At 41.9% G+C, this 17,403-nt stretch overlaps 1 protein-coding gene across 1 annotated transcript; it reads right to left on the bottom strand.

Annotated features, from left to right (window-relative positions):
* Positions 1 to 1,211: 1,211 nt before the first annotated feature.
* Positions 1,212 to 16,942, bottom strand: LOC118362585 (sphingosine-1-phosphate phosphatase 1-like). Its single transcript, XM_035743021.2, has 3 exons — positions 15,752 to 16,942; positions 12,968 to 13,057; positions 1,212 to 6,288 (listed from the first exon to the last, which is right to left on the bottom strand). The coding sequence occupies exons 1-3, from the start codon at positions 16,616 to 16,618 to the stop codon at positions 5,737 to 5,739; spliced, it is 1,509 nt and encodes a 502-aa protein (XP_035598914.1). The 5' UTR covers positions 16,619 to 16,942; the 3' UTR covers positions 1,212 to 5,736.
* Positions 16,943 to 17,403: the final 461 nt, after the last annotated feature.

The following is a 17,403-nucleotide window of genomic DNA, read 5'->3' as shown; positions in this document are numbered from 1 at the left end:
ACAGGCACACAAACACACACGCACACAACACAATTGTAAGAAGTCATTTGGTGAGTAAGTTAATGTTTGTGTGTGGGAGAGAAAATGAGAGCCTTTTATCTGCATGGTTGTTCTTTGAGAGCCCTCATCTCTCCCACAGAGACAGAAAGACAACATTATTGTATGGGATGCCCAGATGGTAGAAAGATGCTGTGGATAGTGACATAGCTGTTATTGTCTTTTTCCTTTTTTAGGCAAATGTACATCCTTCGTCCTCTCTCCTCTGTGACTCAGAAACAGATAAGTGGTCGAGGAGTGTTCATTTGTGAGTAGGCAAACAGAAGAGTGGAATCCCCTTCTCGATAGCCACCTTTCATTGAGGATAGTCAGGTGTATCCTACCAGAGTCCTTTGCAGAAGTCTCGATAGGTGAGAGGGGCAGAGGAGAGGATGCAGCAGTTGAGCAAACCAAATAAGAAAAAAGGCCATTGTGAGGCACTTTTAGTGTCATTCCTCTAGCTGCCTGGTGAAATACAAACAGAGGTGGTGTGTGTCAGTGGTGGCTGGTGTCACTTTATAGTAATGGTTGGAAGAGAATTAATGGATTGGTCTCAAACACATTAAACACCTGATTGTCCATGTGTTTGATACCATTCCATTCATTATGAGCCACCCTCCTCTCACTACAAGTCTAAGTAATGTGCAGTTCTGGATATCAGATGAGTGTTTCCCAATGTGGGGGACAAATTATATAACCTAGGTGCTATCCTACTGTCAATCTGTTTTGTGACCCCTGCCCTCCCTCCCTTGGTTGCGTGATCGCATACTGCTGGTGAACTGTGGACTGCAGTGAGGCTGTCGAGTAACAGGTGGCCTAGCTGGCTGCTAGTGCAGTTTGAGTGTGTAAGCACTGCAGGCAAGGTACAGCAAGTGTTCCAAAACATTCAGGAAGGTTGACCAATGCTTCACTTGCATCAACATGCCTCACTGCAGAAGAAAATATATTTTATCTTGGGCCAGTGGTTGCATGTTTTCACTGTTCCTGACAACCTTGGCAGCACAGATTGGAAACTTTGCTGAATGACTTCAGTGCTTAGAAAAACACACCTCACCACGTCTACATAATATACAGAACCAACAGGGCTGAGGTAATGGAGTAAGGACACAAAATAAAGTCCCTTCAACATGGTAAAAACTAGAGCCATTTCAAAGTGAAGCCACACAGACACTAAGTGACCAAAAATTACATCTCTTTATTGAAATTGTTAAAAATGGACTGGAGTGGACAGGCAATTTGATTGATTTAATTAGCTCACTAGATTCTTTTGATTAATTCACTCATACAGATCCAAGCCTCATAGAATGAACATCCTCATCATAGATTGAACCCAACCATTAAAATGGACATACATTTTTTTGGGTTGTAAAAAAAATGAACTACCATGTCAAAACTGCACAAAAATTGTCATTTCAAATAACATTTGATCAAACAAATAACTGAATCAAGAGATTTTCAGGTGGACACAAAGAAATCTCAGTTTCACAAACATTTCTAATATTAAATACAGTTCAATATAAATATTTATTTGGTCTATAAAAAGATGATTCTGTAAAACAAGCAATTTGACATGGACATTTGTTGTAGCCATGTCAAAAATCATCACAAATACTGCATCTGTAAGATTTGTTCATGCAAATATATCTTAGAAAATGCAGTTTGACAAATTAAGAACTAAGGACCAAATGCTTCAAATTAAAATGAGAAGCAAAAGGGAAACAAGTAACAGTGAAAAACATGGATAACTGTTTCAAACATCTTCTGTTTGAACAAAAGTACTAAAGTATTAATGACAATCAACCTAATCTGCAGTTACAAGTGCAAAGGCAAACGCACAGTTTTTAATATAATTAAAATGGAATTGAAATAGGTTGAACCCAACAACACTTTTACATGTCTCTCACCACTCTCCAATTCAATGGCTACAAAAAACATGAAAGGTTACAACTCCTTCCTGAAACACAGTAAAGGCACTAGGGTAGTAAGAACAGAGTTCTACTTAAGCCACAGTACAGCTACATTACTGAACCCTTTTCATTTGGTAGAAAAGTTTAAAAGAAACGGTGATCACATCACCATTTGAATGGAAAGTCAATAGGAATATCTTGGAAAACGTCACATCTTCATGTTGAAACTAAATGCTTTGAAATAAGACATAGATAACACAACCCAACAATTAACCATATAATTTCTTACATTTATTTAAAATAGTTTCTGATTATTAAGACTCACTTCAGAATTCTGAGGCCTTCAGTATAGAAAAAACTGCTGTAATCAGCATCAGGAAGATGCCCCCCCCCCCCCCCCAATACACATGTAAATATTGGACTATAAATGATGCCTTCCTATAGGATACTTATGCTAAAAAAATATACATACTCTACTGCTGTTAACTTTATGTTCGTAATCTTATCTTTTCTTATTGTTGTTGCATTGTCGAGAAGGAACACACATGCAAGTAAGCATTTTGTTAGACGATGAATACCATGCGTATCCCGCACATACAACTAATAACACTTGAAACTTGAGTTATCTGCATCGATCTAATGAACTTATCATTCCTCAATCTGCAGGGAGGCTTCCTGGCCAAGATAAAACAAACGGTAGTGCTAAATTAACTGACTGTCTAGGTCCAACCACACTGTTTATTAGAGGATCAGAATGATGTGCTCTATTTTAGTCCAAGTTTATTATCATATCAGAGCCCTGTACTGTCTGTTCACAATAACCACAAAAATGACCTTCCTTCTCACTGAAATGGAAGGAGACAAGCACAAATAAAACTAACTCTCACACGTAAGACAAGGCCACAACACAGCTGTCTCCTGAGTGCTTCCGGTCAACAGTGGCCAGTAAAAGACAGACAGACCAGCAAGTGGACAGGGCAACAACAACAGTGCATTGTGGAAACAGTGCATTCCCAGCTAGCTCATAAAATTCTGAGAACCCCTACGTTTCTTAGAATTTGGTGAGAGCGTGGTTGTCCTATGATTATTTTGCATACAACCTTCCCACAACTTTCTGAGAATGGTGCTTCATAGTTGCTTGGCTTAGGAACATTCACATTACATTTAAATAAGTTGACAAAAAAAGTCATTCTCTTGGTATTTCATTACTTTAACAGAACGTTTCCTAAGAGTTCAAACATGGTTACATTTAATTTGAATGTTTATAATGTTCTAGGAATGTTCTCCAACTGGTTTGACATGGGGAATGTTCTGAAATAGTTCAGAGAACATTAAGAAACAACGTTCTTCAGTGGGAATTTCAGTACTTCAGCATAACCTTTTCTACAAGTTTCCTCATGGTTCTATTTAAAGTCACGTTCTCAAATTGTTCCAAGAACATTAAGAAAACTTTACATAAAAACCACAAGAAAACATTCAGAGAACGTTCTAAGAATGTTATAAAAAAAATACATTCCGTTTTCCGCATCAACAAAACTGCCTCTATCCTCCACCTTGTTAAGTTTACTCAGGTGTGTTGGTCGCACCCACTAATTGGCCACACCTGATCTTAATGCTTGTTTCCTTTGAAATGGGGTCTGTTTGAATAGACTAAAATTAATAGCTTTATATACAAAAGAAAGGCATACTAGCTCCATCCTGGTGGCGCAGTGGACTAAGTCCATGGATAGAGATCAGAATTTTATAGGTTTGAATCTCACTAATGTGGTCAAAATAAAACATTTAAATGATTAATGCCTCAGGATATTCCTTTCCATGTGTCCTATCCATGCTTGGAGTTTAAAAAAAAAAATGTACCCACTACAAGCTAGCATTGTTAAGGAAGTTGTTAAAAAAACTCAAAATAGCATACATTTCTGTTCTCAGAGCGTTAATGAAACCTCCCAGGAAAACTTAAGGAACCAGAGTAAAATGTTTTCAGAACCTCCATGCAACCTAAAAATAAAAGTTCCCAGAACAGGCAAAACGTTCACTTCTGTTCTCAGAATGTTTTTAAAAAAAAGCTTCCGTTTTAACAGTCAGGAAACGCATAGCTTCGTTCACAAAAACATACGTTCTTTCCTCTTACAAGGAACAAAATGTGCTAGTTGGGTTTCTATTAGAACAGTACTATAGACGTCTATATATCATATGTATTCCATAATCACACTAGGATGTACAGTATAGCTTTCTTATCAAGCCTCTGCCCCTATGGGCCAAGATACAGTTGTTATGACAGTTGGTCCAGGAACAATATTGTTTTTCCAATAATAGATATACCTACAGTATACCTATATCAGTGTGATCAGCACAGCAACGGGCTCCAGTCCTTTCAGTCTTTTCTCTGCTAGTGGGAAACTGCTGGCATTCTTCCGGTCAGCGCTATTCTTTTGTTAAAAACAATCAAAAACAAATCAATTAGCCAGACAAAATAACAATGCTATGATAGTATACCTATACCATATTATGTACCTCATTAAAGCAGTGAAAGCCTTGGTCACTTCTGGAAAGAGATATAGTAAGAACACTGAGGTAAGAGTAAGTTTACACTCTTCAGTGCCTGTGGATCTAGTCCAGTCACTATGGACTTGGAACAAAGGAAGGATGCAAAGGAAGGTAGAGAGCGAGTACGGTTGGGGGGACACGACGGAGAGAGAATCTTCATTGTGCTAGTCAAAGAAACAAGGGGATGAAACATACAGTGAGAGAAAAGAGTTGCCAGTGTTCATTAAAGTACAACTGGAAGATAAACTGTCTAGCTTAGTTACTGTTGAGGGGCTTTCCATGTCAAATCCCTCTGTGAATGCAAGTAATGTTTCTGAACGAAAGACGTCCAGAACCTGCATTTAAGCAGAATTTAGCTCCTATAGTTATTTACCCTTGGGGTTGGTGTTATCTTCTCTAATCCTCCCTTGGCCCCTCCAAACACGAGACCCGCAGGAAGTGATTCCGTGCAGTCAGGTGCATCCCCTCCTATAAAACAGGAAGTTCCTCACTGTGTGTCTGAGCCAAGTCCTCCTGACGCTCAAAACAATCCCACTTTTAACCCTCTGACTTATAGGGCTAATGTCCTGTCCTCTATATATCCCACAGTGACACCACTGCATCATGTGCCTAGCCCCAGTCATGGCTTTTCTCTCATCAGTACAGAGTAAAAATCTATTTATTCAAACCTCAACAGATCATCTTCAATAATAATAGATAAAAAGAGCCCTTTAGAAAAATAGATAAGAGAACACAACCAGGACACAGACTGAAATGATCAGATTAGTATTGAATCCTCATTTTCTCCCAAGTACAAAAAAAGCAGGGAAAGTATTTTAAATAAATACTCAGGATAGACTATGTATATACGGTTGGGGAAGGGGTGACTAATAATAGAGAGATAATTATTAGTCTAGTTGATCCATAACTTGCTCTGATGCCCAAAATCATTAGTGCCTTTCCTTTCAAATTGAGACCATAAAATGGGAAATTAAGATAAACAGAGGTCAAATTCTGATTGACAAAAAACAATTGAAGTAAGATAAAGCAAATAGGATTTAGTAATCAGTGCTGACATCCTGTCAAATCTGTCTATAGGAGTTCCCTGATAAGAAGTTTCTGTCATTAGAACTGGCAAGGACAAAGGTTAGTGGTATAGGAGGTGGATGTACAGGATATGTAAGGTGTGAATTTCCCATGTTCCTATGGGCTTGGTTTTAGACGAGCAGAGGTGAGGACAGGGGACTGGGGGATCCACAGGGCTCTCTCATCAGGACAGCTGCAGGTAGGTGAAGAGCTGGGGCACCAGGAAGAGGGTGCTGAAGCCCACCATGCTGTACACAATGTACCTGTAGGGCAGCTCCACCTCCATGTGCTGCCGGGCCTTTCTTACGTCTCCACTGGGGATGCCAAAGATACGGCAGGCCAGAGGGATGGTGATGGCCTTCATGAGGGCCCTGATGACCAGCAGCACCAGGACGCCCAGACACATCCTCAGCATGGCTACGGCCAGCAGGGTGGCACTGAGAGCCGGGGGGGTTAGGGGCAGCTGGTCCAGCGGGGGGTCAGGCATCAGGCCAAGGTAGTGGTTAAGGTGGGAGGCTAGGGCCACGCCAGCACCAGTGCCCAGGATTTGAGCGGTATCGCCCCGTGAGGTGCTCCAGGTGTCCAGGGTGAAGGAGAAGAGGCCCATGCCCAGGTGCAGGGAGATGATGATGAGGGGGGCGTAGCGGTATGTCAGGTTGAAGTTGTCAATCAGGTCCAGTGCTGGCCGGAATACCACCAGGATCAGGAGGCTGTACAGGAAGCCAGCAATGACATCCTAGAAAAAAACATGAACAACTTAGCAAAGTATACACTATACAGACAGCACTCCTTAATAAATGCATATAATCTTAACAATGCTTTAAATCATGTGAGTAATGTATGACAGATTTTCAAGTCTTGCTTAACCTGAGTTTTTTTTATTTGAAAATGACACAATAGAGGAAGACATGGGGTTGTCACAGCAACAAAGTCAGAAGGTCTGCCTATCCGACCACATCAGTTGAGGGAGTGTGATGATGTCGGTTTGTGGGAAATGCCTAATTTTCTAAATGGCATATCTCGAGTTCAAGTTTGAGGACAAAATAACAATATTAATACATACAGGAACAAGAATTGCAAACGTCATTAAAATGTGCCACCAGCTGTGCCACCAGAAACCCTGGGTTCGCGCCCAGGCTCTGTCATAACCGGCTGCGACCGGGAGGTCCGTGGGGCGACGCACAATTGGCCTAGCATCGTCCGGGTTTGGCCGGTAGGGATATACTTGTCTCATCGCGTACCAGCGACTCCTGTGGCGGGCCGGGAGCAGTGCGTGCTAATCAAGGTTACCAGGTGCGGCTGGCTTCCGGGTTGGATGCGCGCTGTGTTAAGAAGCAGTGCGGCTTGGTTGGGTTGTGTATCGGAGGACGCATGACCTTGAACCTTCGTCTCTCCCGAGCACGTACCGGAGTTGTAGTGATGAGACAAGATAGTAGTTATTAAAACAATTGGATACCACAAAATTGGGGAGAAAAAGGGGTAAAAAAATAAAATAAAAAAAAAGACAAATAAATAAACAAAAAGTTAAGGAAGTTATTAAAAAAACTCAATAACCATTTCTGTTTTCAGAGCATTAATAAAACCTCCCAGGAAAACTTCAGGAACCAGAGTAAAACATTCTCAGAACCTCCCTACAACCTAAAAATAAAAGTTTTCAATTCCAAGATTTTTCATCTTTTCACACCACTTCAAACCTAAATCCAATGACATGGCGACATTTTTGTTGATTTCACATTTGCTGACAACTCAACTAAAATGAAATCAAAAATAGATGTTGAAATGTCATCTGTGCCCAGTGGGCATAAATCATCCTACCTCTACCCCGCTCTTCATGCTGTCAGTCATTAACCCACCCTGGCCTACACGTGTCTACCACAGTCATGTCAAAGTCATTCCACATTCACGTGTTGGCACTTGGCAGCCTCTCTGTGTGACCTCAAGTGTTAAAATCACTGCAAGGCCACATGTTACAATCAAAGGGACTTTCAGAGCTCCAGAGGCGAGATAGAGCTATTTCACTGTGTGCCTCTGGCCTAAGAAGCACTTTCAGACAAGCTTCTATTTCCACTACTGACAGGGTTTCTGTTAGGGAAATGTGGCAACGGACAACATGACTGGGAAGATTTTAATTTACCACCATTTGAGAAATTTACCAGACCCATATGCATTGGCTGCAAAACCCAGTAGGGCCCACCAGCGGTGCCCAAGAATTATAAATCACATTTAGATAATGGTAATGCATCTTAACATCTAATGCGTCTTAATATAAAAAACATCTTTCCAACAATCTACTCTTCCATAATCACCAATCCTCGGTGTGAAAGAGCAATGGAAGTTATAGGCCTACTGCTGCATTGGCCTGTGGGCTATGAGTTCCAGGCGCTCATTTCTTTAGCCGCCAATCATTAATTACCGTGTATCAATGTGTCCATATGGCAGATGCTGGTGATCTCTCATTAGTTTACTTTTAGGTTATTATCATTTTCATTCAGATTTTTAGAGTAACCAGTTGACAATGATTTTGAGAAACAAAAGCGTTATTAATGAAGTTAAATTGTTCCACGAAAATGCGCATATGAAAATCATAACTGGCATGCAGAACATACTAATAGGTAGGATACATTGTTTGTTTCCCCAAACTTTAAACTCAAGTGCCGCCTATGAAGTCTTTATAAAATAATTGACTCCATGTTTCCATTGTGGGATTTTGCCTATAGGTTACTTTGAAGTGAGGTAAGACATGCCTCATAACATGAAATAGAACATTCAGGTTTCAAACCAGTAAGTAGCCTAAAAATGTATACTGCCTCCAGCCTGCATTGTAAAGGAGTGGGTGATGTGCTAATAGCCTACACTTGAATGGGAGATTACTTCAATTACAAGTTGAGAAGGGGGAAAAAATAGCTATTTTTAATTGTGCACCAACCGTTTTTAACACACTATTACATTTAGAAGTGTTGTGCAATTAATGGTCTTATAAAAGCACATGTTTTACTCCAGCAGCAACCAGCTGAGGAGATGCAGGAGAATTCCAGCTCAAAATAGGCTCTGTATGTGTGATAGTTGTGTTGGATAAATAAGAAACATGATGACTAACGAAAATACACACAGACCAATTTAATTCCACAAATTGCAAATTAACCTATAGTCCGATAAACATGACAGTGAAATTGATTTCCATTAATGAATAAAAAGCATTAGTTTGGAATGGGATTTTTTTTCTCTCTGTCATTTTGGCCGGCAACAGTTTTATTTCTCGGCTTTTCTTTTGTTCGTTTTTTGTCCCGGCAAACTGAAAACCTGTTACAGCCTCTCACAGTAACCTATGTACCCATAATAAGTATCAATACTTGTCCATATAAGTTCAATATTTAATTTCAAATGCAGGGACTTAAAAAATAAATCACAATATCCTTCAATGTCGGCATTACCAGGCATGCCTCAGTACCAGGAGAAAATGGTCTCTGGTCCAAAGTTTGACTGTTAACTGTGAAGTCAACAAAAAGAAAAGTAGCAGGAAATATTCCGTAAATGGGGTCACTAGAGTTTATATCCTTATCAATGCCCTTGTAATGATTTATCACCTTCAGTCTTTTAATCATTAAGAATTAGTCTCTCATTGTGAATGCTATCACTAGTCTGTCCCAACCGTTGGTCTCCATTGGTCCAACTAGGCTAAACTCAAGACACCCTGAAAATGTAGCTTGTGCTGACACTACACTAGCATTAATCTAGTGCTACTCAGTGCTCTCTCCAACCCCAGCCAAACCAGCACTCATAAAGCCTATAGAGAGAAATACCATGAACTGTGGCATACAACCCACAGAATCATTTATGACATAGGTCCTACATTGCCTACCATTACAGAAAGCCTGGGAGGAGGATAGAGAATAGACAACTCTTGGTCTTTGTATTACCTCTTAGATCCTAAATGACTTAATAGGATCAGCTATCAAGCCTCATTAGTTCCAATGACCGTATATTCCCAGCTTAATGAGAGACAGGCCTGGAGGACCAACCTTTGTTAGCCTCTCAGATGGTGGAGAAGATAGTGCTGGCATATCTACAGTAATTCCTTTAGCTACATTTCAAACCATTCCTGTGTAGGAAAAGAGGGGGAAGTGTATTCATTGAGCAAGATAATATTTTAAGTTGATACAGAACCCATTAAGCAGTGAAGCCTGGCAGTGGTCAGAGACCACAAATGGATGTTCTACACTCCAGCAGACCCCAGAAAACAGTTGCTGATATAATGTCCCAACATTTAGCCCCATTAACAGCATTAGCTCTGCCATTAAAGGCTTATATGAGCTGGAAACAAGCCCCCCCTCCCCATGTCCTGTACAGAGAGACACAGATCAACAGTGTACATGAGGGGGTCAGTGAAGCTATAGAGAAGGAGGAGAGAGGCTACACAGGGTTACTGCCTGGGGCTGGGTAACTACTAACTCCCTTGCCTGTGCCTAGTTGACTGCACTGCATCAGTCCATCAGACAACTCCCTGCGACATGATACAGGCATCACCAAAGCAACAGTTGCCCGTGCGACCGGCAGTCAAACGCAACATTGCAGCCAACCAGGTCAATGACATCATACCAGTAAGCGACAACAACATCATCCCTTGGGACTTAATTGGAGCTGTGGAAACAAACGCACACGTTCTGAAAAACACAGACACTGTCACACTCAAACAGCCAGCGAGTCAAACATGCACAGTTCCGTCTGGTGCTTAGATGTAGAAATGGAGGCCAACAGGCAGGTCCATGTTAGGACAGACGGCATGCCTCATCGCTACTAGTCTCACTCTCCAGATGGGCCTACTGCCTGCCTGCCACATCTGAGCTGTGTGTTCTATTACATAAGAGAAAAAAAACATTTTGGGATAAAAAGGTTGGAGAAAATACTAAAAATGGCCTTTACTTTCTTCTTCAAAGAAAGTTTCAGGATAAATACTCATACCCTGATGACAGCATTACCGCTTATAGGACAGATGGGTCTGCACTGTAGACCTTAAGGCACTACACAAAGGCAAATATAAATCTGTAATGTTCTCATTTCCCTAAAGCCCAGTGGCAGACTGAGACTAAACAGGTCTGCCAGGATGCCCATGGAGTTGTGTGGTAGACGACACAGAGTGGAGTTGTGTGGTAGACGACACAGAGTGGAGTTGTGTGGTAGACGACACAGAGTGGAGTTGTGTGGTAGACGACACAGAGTGGAGTTGTGTTTATAAACTGTGCCTGAATGCATCCCATAGTAAACCACTGTTTCAATCCAATGCATTTATTTTAGTATCTTTCTGGTGCTGGGACAAGTTATTTCTCCACTGGTTCCTGTTATGGGAGATTGGTGATAGTCCCTATGATCATAGAGGAGTAACCTAGAATTTGTTAAATTACCAACAACAACCTCTCTCATGTTGTCCCAACTTCTAGCTGGAAGTAGTTGAGGGCCACCAGCACCAGCCTTTGTGGGTATGTGGTATAGAGACCACCTCCATAGACTAACATGTTGCCTGCCATGTGGAGGTTAGAACCCCTCTTCCGGCTTACCAGACCACCAGCTTTGTATCTGATAAGCCCTCTCTTCCCTAAAATGCCTATAATCGTTTGATCTACTGCAGAATCACTATGCTCTCCCGTCCCAAATAAATCATCATTTTTTGCAGTGTTGTAAGTGTCCAATACAGGCCTCTACTGAGGTGTCTATAACCTACAGGCAGTCCGGGAGAAGACACTAGAGTAGAGCCAGCGCCTGACACAAAGCTCAGGACAAGGTGACATTACAGTTTAGATACTGTTTCACATAGGTTAGGTATCAAATTCAAGTGCTTTCAAGACATGCCAGCAGTGAACAGTCCTGAATCAACTAGCTGAGTGGTTGACAGTAGAAGTCGACCGATTCTGATTTTTCAATGCCGATACTGATTATTGGAGGATCAAAAAAAGCCGATACCGATTAAACCGGACAATTTTTTATATAGATATTTGTAATAATGACAATTACAACAATACTGAATAAACACTTATTGTAACTTAATATAATACATAAATAAAATGGATTTTGTCTGAATTAAATAATGAAACATGTTCAATTTGATTTAAATAATGCAAAAACACAGTGTAAAAACCATAGTGTAAAAAAGCTAACGTTTAAGTTCCTTGCTCAGAACATATGAAAGCTGGTGGTTCAATACTCCCAGTTCTTCAATATTCTCAGTTAAGAAGTTTTAGGTTGTAGTTATTATAGGAATTAAGACGCGTCGTCTATTTCTCTCTATACCATTTATATTTCATATACCTTTGACTATTGGATGTTCTTATAGGCACTTTAGTATTGCCAGTCTAATCTCGGGAGCTGATAGGCTTGAAGTCAAACAGCGCTGTGCTTCAAGCATTGCTAAGAGCTGCTGGCAAACGCAGTAAAGTGCTGTTTGAATGAATGTATACGAGCCTGCTGCTGCCTATCATCGCTCAGTCAGACTGCTCTATCAAATATCAAACCATAGACTTAATCATAATATAATAAACACAGAAATACGAGCCATTGGTCATTAATATGGTCAAATCCGGGAAACTATAATAAAACATTTTTAAAACGTTTATTCTTTCAGTGAAATTCGGAACCGTTACCTATTTTATCGAACGGGTCACAACCCTGAGTCTAAATATTGCTGTTACATTGCACAACCTTCAATGTTATGTCAAAATTATGTACAATTCTGGCAAATGAGTTCACAGTTTGCAACGAGCCAGGCGGCCAAAAACTGTTGCATATACCCTGACTGTTTGCACTGAACGCAAGAGAAGTGACAATTTCCCTAGTTAATATTGCCTGCTAACATGAATTTCTTTTAACTAAATATGTAGGTAAAAAAAAATATATACTTCTGTGTAACGATTTAAAAAAAAGGCATTGATGTTTGTGGTTAGGTACATTTGTACAACGATTGTGCTTTTTTCGCGAATGCCCTTTTGTGAAATCATCACCCGTTTGGCGAAGTTGAAGTAGGCTGTGATTCAATGATAAATTAACAGGCACCGCATTGATTATATGCAACGCAGGTTAAGCTAGTTAACCTAGTAATATCATCAACCATGTGTAGTTAACTAGTGATTATGTGAAGATTGATTGTTTTTTAATAATATACGTTTAATGCTAGCTAGCAACTTACAGCCACAAGGTCCTTTCGACACTGCACTCGCGTAACAGGTGGTCAGCCTGCTGCGCAGTTTCCTTGTGGATTGCAATGTAATCGGCCATAATCGGCATCCAAAAGGTTGATTACCGATTGTTATGAAAACCTGAAATCGGCCATGCCGATTAAAAATCGGTCGACCTCTAGTTGACAGCCTGGTTGATATTAGTGTAAATGGCAGGTACCAGCACAAATATGTGAAGTAAGGTAGACTTACCAGGATGGAGTGCATACCCATGTAGATGCGGCTTATGCAGACCAGCACACACCAGCACATTGCCAGAGTGAACCCAAACATGAAGGGGTACTGTAGAGAGAGTAAGAGAGCGATGAGGATGGAGAAAGCATAGATTAAATTATACTTCAATAGAATACGTCAACCCCTGATCTATAGCAGGGGTGTCAAACGCATGGTTTTTGTTTTTCCCTTTGAATTAAAACCTAGACAACCAAGTGAGGGGAGTTCATTACTAATTAGTGAGTAAGTACAAGGGAGAAGCAAAAACCCATTCACTCAGCCCTCTGTGGAATGAGTTTAAAACGTGATATATAGGCATATATACACTTCTCAGCAATGCTCATTGAAATTGATTTGACAGACCTTTGGGATAGTACTCAAAAAGAAGGGGTCTAAACACACATCGTACAGTCACACGAGGATTATGCATTTTTCTACACAGCCTGCCACTTGAGTTATTTTCTTATCAGATGGAGTGCACTTGGTCCATAAAAAGAGAGAGGGTAAAGGGTGAGGACTGCTGAGGTTGGCACAGAATCCCTGTAACCTCCCCCGGTTGTCCTTACTCCCACTCATCTGGGACTGAAACCTTGAGGGGAAATCAAGATGACTTAATTAACCAGAGTGGAGCCTAAACTTGCTGCAACACACACATCATCATACTGGATTCACAGCACACTACTGGTTCCTCTGCAGAACTGAACACGCATATGGTTGGAGATTTCAGTGTCAAATGAAAAGTAATTAGTCCATCCAGTGAACAATGCCTCTCTGAAGGCTTTACACACAAGAGACTGAGAAATACTAGGGGAACAGAGAGCGAGAGAAAAAGCTAATTTGTGTGTGTAGTAGACACAAAGCCAGGCCACACACACAGCCTGCTGCCCTACTGCCTGCCCTCCTAAACTGTCCTGAGGTCAGTGTGTCTGTGGGAGCAGAGAGCAGCCCTGTCAACACATGAACTATCTGTTGAGGGGCCCCACAGGGCCACATCCATGTTAACATGCTCGTTTGGTTTGGAAGCCCACTGACAGACCTCTTATGCTCTGGTGTGTGGTCATACTGGAGCTAAGTCAGGCAAACATTTATGGAGGTGGTGTGTGTACAGCACTATGCTGTGTGCAGCTTGTGGTTCACTGGCCGCTTGTTATTGAGAAGGATCTCTGCTGAGCTTGTAGCTCTGTGATCACTTGGTGGTGGTGGATCCCTACATTACTCAGTTGAGATGCTGACAGAGACGGGACTGGATTTTCAGTGCAAAGTCTACAGCAGCTTTCTGTGTTATATCAACCGAGCCAAAATAAAAGGTCACATCTGTAAACATGGTTTGAATGGTTGTCCTCCCGACCAGGCCTGTAGCAGCCTATTGCCAGGGAAATGTTTTTCTCCATGTATTAGATCTGTCCCACAGAGGACCTTGGTTGCCTCTCCCTCTGGCTGTCCTCTTACTGCCAGCATCTTCATACAGAGAGACATCTGGCTCTAATTACTCGTGCAGGGCCGGAAAGACTGTGATGGGAGGGGGTCTGCAGCACATCCCAAATACTTGAACTGCTCAGGCAAGTCAGCGGCAGGCATTCCGCATGAAGACTACGGCATGCCAGAGCAAGTCAGAGAGAGAACTGTAAGGACAATACAAAAACAGCCTAATGAAAGAGCATGATAGGCCTATCATGTTGAGAGGACTGTCTTTTTTTTGGAGTCAAATCTGAAACAACACAATGGCTGGGCCCGTGGCGTAACTCTAGTGCTGAGGCAAAAGATGTGAATGGCTTATCTGATGACCTGCAGGAGGCTTGGTTCCTCTCTTATCTCCAGGCAAACATATAGTGAGCAGTGCACATACATCAATCCCTCCCCTGCACTCATGGTATGATTCAAACAGCATCATTGTCGCCTCAAATGATTCTCCAGCAGAGCTCTTTAGAACTCGGCTGCCAGAAGGAGTAGGTCAAACTCGGCAACTCTTTTCCCAACGTTGCTGTAAGTAAGAGTTCTCTATCAGCTAACCTGGGAAATTAAAAGTTAATGAGTAATAATAAGAGTAGAGACCATATGGCCAGGTGTATATGTAGACCTTACAGACTATTATGTCAACATTTGCATACTGTACGAGGAAACAGGGAATGTATGGGAGGGATGTAGCCTACAGGCAGCGTAGGGGAAGAAGGCAGTGCACTGTCAAGGTAATGACAGTGGAGCCATGAAGCACTCCTTTCTTTCCTTTGGCTCTTTCATGCTTCATGATGATTTGGTATGAGACAACGAGTAATAAGGCCAGGGGCTAACAAAAGACTATAAAAATGAGCACTGACTGTGGGAGTAATGCAATATCTTCTGCTACTGCACACTGAAAGGAATCATGTCTGAGACACTGTAGAACTCTCTGATATAATTGTATAATTAACCCTTAGTCTAGCTAGGCTGCTTGGGGGAGATTGAAATTGAAGTTCAATGTTTTGTCCCCCCCAAAAATTACACTTCACAAGTGACAGTAACATCAATAAATAAATCTATAGAACAAGGGCTTCATATTTGCATGACTGTCAGCTGAAGCAGCCTTGAGGACATTTGACCCTTACAACTGTAACAAGTTGATGACGCCACTTACAGTGGGGTTACTAAGAGGAACTTGATGTTGAAACTTGATGTTTTCCTCACTAGCTGCCAGTTCCATGAAAACACTGCCAAGTGGGGAAGCAATTTGATCAAACTGTGCATTGATACTTCCTCCTAACTGAAAACAACACAGCAAAACTTTACCTCCCAACGGCCATAGGTCAGCAGTAACAGTGAGATGGGAATGGCCGTGCCTGACATGGCGTGTGTAGAGGGCATACTGTACTCAGAGTTGTAGAACATCTCCACCTTGACCACGGGCGGTGAGGCTGGCCTGGACGATCGAATGACATCCTTAGTGCTCTGGCCAAGGTACATGACCCAAACCCAGATGGCGATCAGACGCCGGCTTACATAAGCGTCCACGTTCCATATGATGAACGGGAAGAAGGTGATGTAAAACAGCTCGTTGCCCAGCTCAGTTCCTAAGGTGAACAGGTAGTACAAAAACTTGTTCTCGATTAAAAACTCCTGGCCCACATCGCCTGTCAGGGAATTTTTGCGCAGCGGCTTGACAGTAGTCTTAGGACCGGGGTCCTCACTAAGCCGTTCATCAGGTGTCTCAGAGGTGCATTCCACCCTGGACCCGTTGACGCCACTTGAGCCGTTTTCTTTGAGGTCCCGTACCCCGACATCACTGGATCTTGCGAGGCGGCAACCGCTCCCGATGTGCCCAGCCGTTTTCCCCGCAGGAGTTACCACTGACCCGTTCTGAGAAACATTGGCTACTCCTTCCTGTTTCAAACTGTTCCCCGGCGAGGTGACTTTTCTCTGCCAGAGACTCTTGGTTTTCTCCCCTTCTCCTCCGTTGACAGTACATTTCTCATTTTCACCCTGGAGATCGCTAATGCTGTTGTTGTGCAAGCGAGCTCGTTCCACTTCTTTGGTCTCTGCTGGGTTCCTTGAAAACGTCCCGCTCACACCGCAAATCTGCTGAAACCGTGCTACATGAATCGGGTCTTGGAGATAATTACAGAGTTGTCCAATTTGCGTTATAATATTGCGTGCCATGTTGATTCAATATAGAGCACTGTGTATTTACTATAAATTAACCGTTCCTAGCTAGCTAACGTTAGCCATATAGCAAGCTTCCTATGCTTTCAAGCAGCAGCTCGTGCATCATGAGTTACTGCTCATTCCATATAGCTTATTCCCATAAAATAAACACGTGTATCACGTTTTCCTGTCGAAGGAAGCAACAAGGCCGGTTAAAAGATCAGGTGATACTTTACAATGTTCGGCAAACACGTTTTAGATGACAGAGCCTTTTTCTCGTAGCTAGTCGCCCTGGAACCACCGCTATCTCAAGTAGTATCCGGTTAATGATAGATCTATGAAGTGCTCGCGAACGCGCACGCATGAGTGACGCACTCACGATTTCAACGGGACTGTGCTTGTATTCAGGTTAGTGCTTATCGATTCCTTTGGACGTCCCTACTCTAAACCCTAACACGAATCCCTACCCATAACGCGAACGTAACCATAACCCATACAGTAACCATTTAAAACGTACACTTCAATGCGGTTAGGGACGTCCCTAAGATTGTGAATTCCAAGGACTCTTGTGTTCGCGATTTCGCGGTGATGTGGACGCGCTTCACATTTTAAATAGGGCAAATCATGGGTATTGACCCAAGCTTTTATCTAATCGTTTTAGCTTGTCCCTTTAAATACATTTGCTTCCATAGAGTAGAAGATATACCTATGGATGAATGAGACATCATAATATCCCTGAATTGTCAGAGTCTCTCTTCTATCATAGTCTGACCAGTGGATGCTCTGTAGCTCATCAGAGT

The sequence above is a fragment of the Oncorhynchus keta genome, chromosome 29 (genome assembly GCF_023373465.1).
Source record: "Oncorhynchus keta strain PuntledgeMale-10-30-2019 chromosome 29, Oket_V2, whole genome shotgun sequence".
In the NCBI taxonomy this organism is placed as follows: domain Eukaryota; kingdom Metazoa; phylum Chordata; class Actinopteri; order Salmoniformes; family Salmonidae; genus Oncorhynchus; species Oncorhynchus keta.
Note: the sequence above shows the minus strand (reverse complement) of the source record. Positions and strands in the feature narration are given on the sequence as shown.

What these genes read in the sequence shown, in the direction of transcription:
- LOC118362585 (XM_035743021.2), bottom strand. Translation starts at nt 16,618, where the DNA reads ATGGCACGCAATATTATAACGCAAATTGGACAACTCTGTAATTATCTC. An exon ending in TGACCTATGGCCGTTGGGAG is followed by an intron (nt 13,058 to 15,751) that starts GTAAAGTTTTGC and finishes CTCTCTCTACAG; the next exon opens with TACCCCTTCATGTTTGGGTT. An exon ending in TGGGTATGCACTCCATCCTG is followed by an intron (nt 6,289 to 12,967) that starts GTAAGTCTACCT and finishes GTTTTTTTCTAG; the next exon opens with GATGTCATTGCTGGCTTCCT.